At 29.5% G+C, this 11,448-nt stretch overlaps 1 protein-coding gene across 3 annotated transcripts in view; it reads left to right on the top strand.

Annotated features, from left to right (window-relative positions):
- The first annotated feature begins 345 nt into the window (after positions 1-345).
- Positions 346-11,448, top strand: part of LOC142325498 (1,5-anhydro-D-fructose reductase-like) — a 31,848-nt gene continuing 20,745 nt past the window's right edge. The window contains exons 1-3 of one of the 3 annotated variants that reach the window (XM_075367343.1): positions 347-507; positions 5,946-6,113; positions 9,705-9,836. In XM_075367343.1, the coding sequence (XP_075223458.1) occupies positions 439-507; positions 5,946-6,113; positions 9,705-9,836 (369 nt within the window). In that variant the 5' untranslated portion in view covers positions 347-438. Of the gene's footprint in view, positions 508-5,945; positions 6,114-9,704; positions 9,837-11,448 lie in introns of all 3 variants that reach the window. The other 2 variants (XM_075367341.1, XM_075367342.1) reach the window with 2 other exon arrangements.

The following is an 11,448-nucleotide window of genomic DNA, read 5'->3' as shown; positions in this document are numbered from 1 at the left end:
ACTTCTTCTGAATATTAATTGGGATTTATCATGGCTAGCTACAAAAGAAGAGCATAAACTAGTAACTTTTTATGTAAGTATGTGACATTTACCACTTTTAATATGATCTTTAAAATAAATTGTTAATGTTTACTTTTTTTTTAAACTAAAGTTGATAGGAAAATTCTAATTATTATTTATCTGTGAATTAGACAAAAAAGTAGTATAAAAAAATGTATTACATTATTACAATCATAAAAATAATTTTGTACATCAGTGTTAATAAAACTGCTAACTGTTACCAAACTACTACTAATATTAAAGTTAATCAGAACTCCCCTTTGACTCTCATTGAAGTAAAAGTGGGGATAATGAGATCAGTCAGCCAGCATTAATTTGGCTAGAGTTGTGATCAATCTTCTCTAAGTGTTGGCCTTTCTCTTTCTTTCACTAATAAATATGTCTGTACCTACAATTATTTTAAATAATGGTAAAAGTTTTCCTCAAATTGGTTTGGGGACATGGCAGGTAAATAATATTTAAAAATATTTTTTTCAAATTACTCTTAATTGATTTATTGTGTTAAATTACAGTCTGATAATCTTAGTATGACCTTTAGATAATTAAAGTACACTTTTATTAATTAATTTTTTTTTTTTTTTAGTTTATTTGTACAAATGTAATATTAATTTCATACAGGGTTGTAAAAACAAGCTGGTTTAATAAAAACCAGTTAGGGCTGCAAAGTAAACTTTGGGAATATATCTGATTTAGCATATAATTTAAGAAATTTTTCATGAATATCTCAAAAATGATAAATACTTCGTAAACTAAATATTTTTTCCTGGAAACCAAATTAAACTCCTGTCCAGTTTTGGATTGACTTTCTAAGACCAGAATAGAGAATGTTATAGCCCTTTAAATTTTACCTTTAAAAATTACATTTTTATGCAAATAACTTTTAACAAAATCTTGAATCAAAAATGTAACAAATATAAAAGTTTGAAAGCTTACAATTCTTAACATTCTTTACTTTTTTTTTACTCTGAAGAACAGAATTCATCGAGTTATGGCAATTTGAATGTTAAGTGGCACTTTTATCCTTTGTAAATGGTTATGGTCAACATAAACCACCATTGCTTTTTAAAAAAAAATAATTAGATATCTATGAATCTTTGAAATAATTGTTATAGAACATTAAATTCCTTACAATTTGCATCCTCTCTTGAGTTTGTATCTTTAAAATTGGACAGATATGGCAGTTTAAAAGTTTTTGGGAATTTTTAGTTAAATGGCAAGATTTACAAAGGGTGAAAGTTTTTTTCTAAGTTGTAATAATATGTAAAGCTTATTTTTTTTGGAAATGGAAGCTACTGATAAATGCATTAAATTACATTTGTATGTTGAGTTGAGGAGTTTTTGTTACTTTAGGACAATCCCTTTTTACAGATATCAGAAAATTGTTGCCATGAACTTGTCAATCACAGGTGTGTCTGAACAAGGGTTGCTTTAAAGAGTTTTAAAGTATAGTACTTTAAAAAATTATTTATTGGTGTTTATACTTTTTTATTTATTTTTGTGTACATATGTAAATGTATATATATACATTTGTTTTTCTAAAATAAATTCTTTTGAGAATCATATAACTCTGCACTATACAAATTATATTTATCTATATACTAATAATAAAATAAAATAAAATAGGATGACACCTACATTAATCCATAATTCAAGCAAGAGCGCTTTTGCAAGTCCTTTGCATCAGCAGTTGCTCTATATAATTATTTTTCAAATCATTTGTACTAAATTACACATTAAAATTGAAATTAAAAATCTTATGCTATACATAAGATTTAAAATTTAAAATTGTTAAAAGATCCGTTACCAAATTAAAATCAAAACAGAAATTAATACTACATTTTTTTTTATTTATTTAAATTAAAATTAAACATCCAATTGTATATATATATATATTGACAGTTGGATTAATCTGACAACAGATAAGTTTGATTTTTATTTTAATTAGAAAGTAAAATATTATAAGATTAATTTTTAACTAATGTATCTACGTGTATTTTAATTCTATGGAATAATAATAAATCTCTCTCATAATAATATAAACTAAAGAAAGATAAGAAATCTATGGCACAGTGCCATAAGATTTCACTTGTACATTGCACTCTTCATATTCTAAAAAATTTCCATTGCTTATTCACAGGCATATGTTTCAAGCTTATGCGATGAATTAATTTTAATTATAAAAATGAAAAGATAGTGAATGTGGGGAAGGGGTATAATTATTATGAAATTTTTTTAATATAAAAAAATTTTTTTTTTATGGAGTAAAGTGATGGTACCTAGAGTTAAACATTTCTTGCCATTATGTCACTGTAAGATATTGATTTTATGTTGTTGGCTATTATAAATGACATGATTATATTTTTGAGATACTTTCTTCTGCTAGAAATTAGTTTTAAACTAAGAGCATAGTTTAAAAAAGATATTAGAATTTATTTATTTTTTTTCTAAAAAAGGTCGTAAAGATATAAAAAACCCCACAATTGTAATGAGTCATTGATTCATTATTGCCCAAGTAACTGAATATTGACATACATGTGTGCTAAAATTTGTATTGTAATATTAATCCTCAGGTTTGATGTATCAAATTATGAAAAAGAGAATAAAACAATTAAACTTGCTTGCTGCATTTGTGATTATTTTACCCAAAAATATCATTTTGTAAAGTACAATATATATAAATGAATACATAAACATGTATACTAGTTGGTTAGGGTGAGTGAAGTGAACCCTTCCAGTCTAGACAGGAGGCTGTACACCTTGGACTCCGCTGTGTTCATTATACTCACAGTTATGAGAATAATACTGATAATTTACAATTAAAGTATACAGACTTTATAAATATTTGAAAAAAAAAACTAAATTATAAAAGACAGAATAGTAATAAGTATTGAAACGTCAGTACACAAACTTTTGGCAAGGAAAAATTCACTCTTCCCCAAGAAGGTTGGGGCCTCAATCTACAGCTTAAAACCTTCACTAGTGTAACACAAACGTATTCTGAAAATTTGAAAGCAATCAGTTAGTTGGCTCTTCCTTAATGCTATTGCAAACAGACAGACAGAACTTGCCAAAACATTTGCACTTATATATATATATATATATATATATATATATATATATATATATTTATTTATTATATAAATATAATATGTTATATTTACTTAATTAATGTAATTAATAATTTGTTGATAATTGATAAAAATTTGTGTTAATATATTTAATAATATAATTATTATATTTATTTACATATATATAGATATATACACACAAAAAAAGTGAATCCTGTATATTTACATCCTTTCATGGAGCAGTACTTTATGCAAAATGCTAAAATCAATAACAAAATCCATTTTATGTGTTTATTTGTTTTTTTTTTACAAAAGTGTTTAATAAATTATCACTGCATTACTATTGAAATTCAGAAGTGGTAAGCTGGCATGCCTACATATAGATTTTCTTTTACAGGGTGATTTTTTTAGTCCTGTTACCCAATTGTTAATGTCTGGTAATGTTTTTCTAAGAAAGGGAAATTTTGTTTTGTGACACGAAGTTGGTACCGCTAATCAACCGGTATAGATACGTCAGTGTGAGTTGATTCTCCTTGAGCTGTGTAAACTTTTGTGCCGTTTCCGGTCATGTTACGAATAGAATGTCTTTTACCATAGAACGAGTTTTCATTCTTGAGCAATATTTTGCTACGAAATCGTACGCGAGTGTATAAGAATATTTCAAATTAAATTTGTTGGTGTTCCTCCGCCAGAAAAAAATGTAAATTTCTAGGCTAGAAAACTGATTTCGAGAGAAAGGTAGTGTTTGCGACAGAAAACACCAACTCACTTGTAATGAGTCGACCAACTCGCTTGACAGATGACGTTTTAGAGAATGTGAAAACAAGATTGCTCAATTCTTCACGGAAAAGTTTACGAAAACTTTTCACGCAAGTTGGTTTGTCATATTAGAGTGTTCAGAAAGCTGCTAAAATATTGAAATTGTATCCGTGTCGCGTACGATTAGTCCAAGAGCTTCAGCCTCCAGATTTAAACAAGCGATAGCAATATAGCCGTTGGTTTAGGTCTCTCGTAAACGATAACGGAATCGAATTTTTAAACACAGTGTTCTTTAGTGATGAAACTTGGATCCATCTCGATGGTTATGTGAACAGTCAAAACTGTCGAATTTGGGCGGTTGAAAATCCTAACGCTTTACAAGACAAATTTTAGCATCCTGAAAAAAATTGGTGTGTGGTGTGCGATATCTCGTCATTGTATAGTTGGACCCATATTCTTCAAACAGACAGTAAATGGTGAAGTATACAGGAATATTGTTCGCCAATTTGTGTCCCTCCTGGAACCTCAAGAACGGTATTGCTGGTTTCAGCAAGACGGCGCTACATGCCACATGTCTCGAGAAACCATGGATTTTCCGTAAGAGTTCTTTGATGATCGAATAATAAGCAAGGGCTTATGGCCTCCAAGGTCCGCAAATCTCACATCTCCTGACTAATTTTTGTGGGACTATATTAAGTCCGAGGCCTTCAAAAACAATCCTCACACTATTGATGAACTTAAAGTCAATTACAGACTTAATCACGAATATTTCCAATGCAACTCTTAAAAAGGTTTCTGCTAATGTGGTGAAAAGAGTCCGTGCATGTATAACCGCAAGGGGTGGGCATTTTGAGCATATTCTTTAACAATTATGTAAGTAATAGCTTTTTATTAAATCTCTTTTGTAAGTAATAAATACATTTTTTATTCCACCTAAATTTCCCTTTCTTAAATTACATTTAAAATTGGGTAACAGGACTAATAAATCACTCTGTATAATATCAGCTAAAAAACTGTTCAAAGATGTTAATTATTCTCTTCTGATGTAATTACTGCAACTAAAAAAAAGCAACTGTGTTTCGCTTATCTATAATGAAATAATTACAGTTACTAAATATTTAAGAAACTATGTAAACTATTTTTCAGTGTAGCTTAAAAAATTAATAATCAGTGTAGCTAAAGTAATTTTTCAAAGGTTTATTGCTTTACATACAACATTGATCTAGTATCTGTTGGTACTTGATATTCGTAGCAATAAGCATGTAAGAGTTTATAAATTTCTTGAATTTAATAATTGTAGCTGTGTAAGTTAATGATCCATAATTATTTGCAAGGAAGCTCTCAAACTTAGCTGTTTCAAAAAAGCAATAGTAACTGTCATTATCATAAATCAAACTAAATGATTTTAGTAGCCATTTCTCCAAATATTAACCTTTTTCTTATCTAAATGAGATATATTGAAATTTCAAGGTTCAATAAAAGTATTATAAATCATTTTTTTTAATTTAATCAAATAATTACATGTTGCTGTAAAGTAGGTTGCTTCCTCTATACCTTGGAAAGTTTTCTTTTATAGATGTGTTTTATGTAAAATAGTTATTGAAGTTAGGGTAGAGAGACCACTGACCCTGACCCTTGTGGTTTATAAATTATCTTTAAAATATTTATTAAGTTTTGAAAATAACTGAACATGAATATATGTTTTGCTTGTAGTGTATACTTCAATGTTTGTTAGATATTAACAAAGACATTTATTTTCTTAGAAAGAAACATTTCTCTAAATTTTCAAGGGTATTGTTTATTTTATAAATTTTAAAGTGTATTTTAATAAAGTAGTTGAAGAATGTCAGTTGGAATTCATAAAAATTTCTGTTTCCAAAGGTTTTCTATACTTACAATGAATATTAAATTGTATTTTGAATGCATAATATGTTAGTTGTTGCATTTTTATTTCTGAATTAAAATATGTAATTTACATCCTTATACTTAAGTGTTGTGGGTTTTTTAATTATAACCCAGATTTTATTGCAACTGAAATGTTCTGTTTAATAACTTCAGACTGAAGGGAATGAAATGATGGAAGTTATTAAAAATGCAATTGATGTTGGATATCGTATGGTTGACACTGCATATGCATATTGTAATGAAAAAATTGTTGGTGAAGCAGTAAAATCTAAAATATCTGAAGGTGTCATCAAACGAGAAGATATCTTCATTACTACAAAGGTATGTATTAAGTATCAGTTCAGTTTAAGTTAATTCAGTTTTAAAATATTTTTTATCATTACCTATTTCTTCTATTATATGCTTTATATATTATTATGCTGTATTCTTTTACATTTCTTTTAAATTTTCTACTCTACATCTTCTAAACCCAAAATCTTTTTGGCTGCTTAGTGCAGTAATCTTGTTTTTTCTTCAAGATTCTTTAACAAATTTTTCTGATTTTTTATTCAGTTCAGTTTATTTTCTATTTTATTAACTTACCTAATTTACAAAATTCTTTTGTAACATTGATGTCAAAAGCCTCTTTTCATCAGCCTTTATTACTTTCCTTTCAGCAGACATCACTTTCTATTATGTACTTCGTTTATACTTACTATGTACTTAATTTATACTGTACTTTATATTATACTTTGTGTGACATTAAAAAAAAAATTCTTTTTATTCAACATCATTAATGAAAAGCATTTACACTAGTTGTCCTATGATGCTGCGGTCCTAAGATTAAATCCAGACAGGTTAAGGTAATATAAAAATATAAAGTCTTATTTACTTTTGTTTAGATTTGAATGCCTATATTACCCATGATGCCTACATTCTCTAAAACTAATAAGTTTAATATTTGAATTAATGGGTAAATTTTCAGGAGTGGTTAACCTGAGTCTGGATAAGAAAAGTTTCTAAATTATAATTGACTCTATTGTTTTTAAGAATATAAGCTTAAAAAAAAATATCCTAAAACACAACTGTCCTACAAGAAGCTAATATTCAGGAAGATTTCTTTCATTTTATAGAGCAGTTATTAATTTGCTTTGTGATCCTTCAGCTTTTGCTCTCTTTTATTACAATCAACTAACAAGCATCCACAGTAACTAATGATACCTAATTGAGTATACATGCTTTAAAGGTTTTAAGTGACTGAAGTCATTAATGATGTTTGGTTTTGATATCAATTATTACAAAATAAGTGATAAATGATATTTTATTAAAGTAGTTCTAGATTACATTTGGGACCCTAAAAAGCATTAGAAACATGATGAAAAGTGATAGTGTTCATGACTTCATAATACAAATAGCATCTCGTATTTGTTTCCTATTTAACAATAGTAACAAGCTTTGTGCAATAGTGTGGCTTTGAGTAATGTGTATGGCTCCATCATAGTAAAAAAAAAGTTCAGAATATCTGTCGTTGAACAGTGTACTAATTTCACATACTTATAAAAGTATTATCAGGACCATTAATATTTCTTAAACATATAGTAAAGTGGCAATGTATAAAAAAGGTACATTTTGGGTTTATGGGTGACATTTCTGTGAGGGTTGGTGTTGATGATGAGCATGACTGTGTTTGGAGTAATAAAGGAGAATTTTAAGAGTACAATATTAGAATCTGAAATATCAATAGAAGTTGTTTCAGTACTCCCTAGATATAATTTGTTTCTGTCAACATTTTATTTCAAAACATTGCCACATTTACCAGTTACTTTCAAGAAGTTCTTGTTTACCATATCATAATATCTATAGACCATCCACTGTACTTTCCTAACTTGGTATCAACTGACTTTACCTGTTTCTTAATTTGAATTCAAATATGAAAGTAAAGTTATACAAGGATGCCAATGATATCATTGCTGACCCAATAAAATCGCTGAAGGAGGTTTCTGAACTTCCATTCTGTTTTCTGGAATGTTTTGAAAACTTTTATGAATATATGCAGAAGTTTATATCTAAAAGGGAAGTACTTAAGAGGAAGTATAATTTATTAATTTTTAATATTCAGTTTCTGGTAAATGAACAAAATTTGTTTATTTTAACATTCTCAGAATGTGGGAACATTTTAAAGGTATCTTATACATCTTCATATTAGTATGACCTAACAGCTGATTAATAAGATCTATATAAAAGTTACTTGATTGATTGGTCGGTATTTCAGTTTTGTTGATTTGGGGCCTGTTGGCAACTGCACTCATTCATCATTCAATAATTGCATCTGGGGCTTGTTGCCATCAATGTATCATCAGTGTCAGTATCTGTTATTAATTAGAATCTTTAAAGAAAATACTATTTGTAGACAGTATCAAGGAGCCACAGATAATTAAATATTTGGTTCGGCTAGATTTTGAACTAACAAATTCCTATATCAGAAGTTGACAATAACAATCTGTGTTACATACATTTTACTAAAAATATATACTGAGTGATTCAAAGAAACGGGAAATTTTAAAAATTAAATAACGTTAATGAAAATTTTTTTTTAGAAAATGAATTTTATTTCATGTAATTGTACAAATGTTGCCATTTTAGGATACATACATTTTAGTTATTTTTTAAAGATGACATCTTCCAGGTGACCTCCTCTTCTACGTAAACACTCACGAAGTCTCTTCGTTAAATTGTTCATGGTTTGACGTAACATCTCGACTGGAATTTCCGCAATTGCTTCTCGGATCTTTGGCTTCAGTTTTTCCGTTGTAGCAGGTCTACTATGGAACACTGCTTTTAGGGTGACCCCACAAAAAGTAATCGCAAACTGAGAGATCAGGCGATCTGGGGGGCCATCAAATGTCACCATTTCGTGAAATGACACGTTGTCCAAACAATCGGCGTACAGCTGCCATCGATATTCGTGCACTATGTGACGTTGCTCCGTCTTGTTGAAACCAGGCTGTGTTAAGAATCGGTGGAAATCTCTTTTGTTGTTCCACAACAAAGGTTTCAAGCACGGGTACGTAACGAGCCGACGTCACTGTAATCGCAAGACCGTTGTCATCCTCAAAAAAATAAGGGCCTATAACACCGTAAGATGACATAGCACACCACACGGTCACTTTCTGGCTGTGCAACGGACGCTGGTGTAGCTGCGTAGGATTTTCTTGTGCCCAGTATCTGAAATTTTGCTTGTTAACAAATCCACTGAGGTAGAAATGCGCTTCGTCCGACATCCACAGTTCGTGAATAAACTCTTCGTTATCATTTATCTTCTGAAGCATTACATTACAGAATTCTGCTCTCACAACTACATCGTTCGGTTTCAGTTCCTGGACGATCTGCAACTTGTATGGATGATATTGCAAGTTCTTCACTAACATTCTTCGAACACTTGAACTATGGAATTGTAAAGATGCTGAGAGACGATGGATTGACCGATGTGGACTTCGTTGACAGAATCTTGTAAAGCTTGAACATTCTGTGGTGTACGGACGGTTCGTTCACGGCCTGGAGGTTTCTTTTTCATTGCCGAACCAGTTTCCTCAAAATTAGATATCCATGTTTTAATTGCACGTGCTGATGGAACACGGTCGTGCCGTCCCAGATTGACGGCCAAATTCTCTACGCGCTCCCTCCACACTGTCATTGTTTTTGTAAAACGCTTTCATAGAAAATGCACGTTGCGCACCATTTCAAGGATCCATGACAACTAAATGGCAGGTTAGGTTAGAGAGGCTGGCGCCACTTGTCAAGTGGTACCAATCGCCCACGGCTACCAACACAACTTTCAAAATTTCCCGTTTCTTTGAATCACTCTGTATATACATATACTAAATAAATAATTAAAAATTGCATTTGATCTGTTTAAAAATATCTTATTTTCAGTTATGGATAACAGATCATCAGCCTTCAAAAATCATACCTGCTTGTAGAAAATCTCTTCAAAATTTAGGCTTGGACTACGTTGATTTATATCTCATACACTGGCCTATATCATTAAAAAAATTCAAAAGGACGGTAATGCAGTTTTTATATTCTGTTAATTTATTAATTTTTTTTTATTTTATTTGGTAGTAGCTGCAGTTGTGTTGAAAATAAGTACCATAGTGTTATTAATAGTAAAGACTTATTTATAGTAAATTTAATTAGTCCAGGTTATTTATTTTTAAATTTTAACAAATGATTCAAAATATTCTAATGCAATTTTATTTACTTATATTCTACATTATTATTTACTAACAATATTACAGTATATGCATTCACTGAAAAACAAAAAAAAAACAGAGCAGTTACAAAAAAACAAACAGAGCAATTAATTAACATTATAATTGTTGTGACATATAGAGACATAGTTTATAATCTATTGTGATTTTATTTGTTATAAAAATAAATAAAAGCAGGCAGGATAAAGATTGTAGTAGTATAATTCTAAAATTCAAATTGTGTTTGAAGTATACAGATACATATGACTAGATAATACATAAAAAACTTGTAACTGGCATTTGCTTAGTTGTGGTTGCTTTAATAGGTTGTGTTTAACACTGTGAGTAGGTGCCTCAATGAACCTTGAAGCTTAGACTACGACAGCTGGTACGGTGCTAGTTTTCCAAAGTGAAAACATTCAGTTTAGTTTTCACGTGCAGAAGCAAATTACTTTCGTGCAAATACAACTATTATTTTACATTACTGGATGGTATATGCATTATTTTTAAGTATTTTCTGTTAATACTTTATAAATGATTAAAAGAACATTATGATTTTAACATAAAAAGATATTACAGTATATTTTTAAATGTTATAAAAATGTAGGCCTATTCTCAACAAGTATTATAATTACATCAGCAGACAAATGGTAAATTAATTATCATTATAATTGACTGACATAAATAAACACTTTATAATCACTATTGTGATTTTATCGTAAAAATAAACACGAATAAACCAAGTATTATAACTCTGGAAATTTCTTAGAATCACATCAAGAAACGATACTGCTGCATGTGCTCATAGTTTTCAAACACTGCTAGGCCAGTGAAAAAATAAATAATTACCTAAAAGCTTGCGTTATTGAATACATTGAGTATAATCCAATTAACTAATTGTCCTGTATTTGTTGATCCTGCAAGAGCTTTGTGCAATTCCATTTCTTTTTAATTGAGTTTAAATTGAGAAAAGCTAGTGACGTTTTATAATCGGTTATGTATTTTTAATATTTTATAATTGTGGCTTAACTTAAGTCTACTGTAAAAAAAAAAAAATTAAATGGCAGGCCCGTAAATAATAAATATAGTGCATTAATTTATGAAATATTAAGGTGATCGATTTCCGAAGTCAGAAAAGGAAAAAAAGAAGTGAGGAAAATAATAAAAGAATTGGGCTTTGGGTGGAGAAATACCTAAAATAACAGGAATCTTCTCATTGAGCGACATGACATAAGATTTAAGAGAGTCAGTATCTGACTGCCGTAAAAAATTTAGGTCGATAGAGTACCTTGACTAGTCATATACACCAGGTGTTTAAAAATTGATATATTTACTGGTGCGGAACATGTTTGCTTTGTGCGTTTTGGTTTCACGATTTGCAGTCGCAACTGCAGTTCAACATATAGTAGTACATATAGTACAGTAGG

The sequence above is a fragment of the Lycorma delicatula genome, chromosome 5, assembly GCF_047948215.1.
Source record: "Lycorma delicatula isolate Av1 chromosome 5, ASM4794821v1, whole genome shotgun sequence".
In the NCBI taxonomy this organism is placed as follows: Eukaryota; Metazoa; Arthropoda; class Insecta; order Hemiptera; family Fulgoridae; genus Lycorma; species Lycorma delicatula.
The sequence above is the reverse complement of the archived record's forward strand: the minus strand, read 5'-3'. Positions and strand labels throughout refer to the sequence as shown.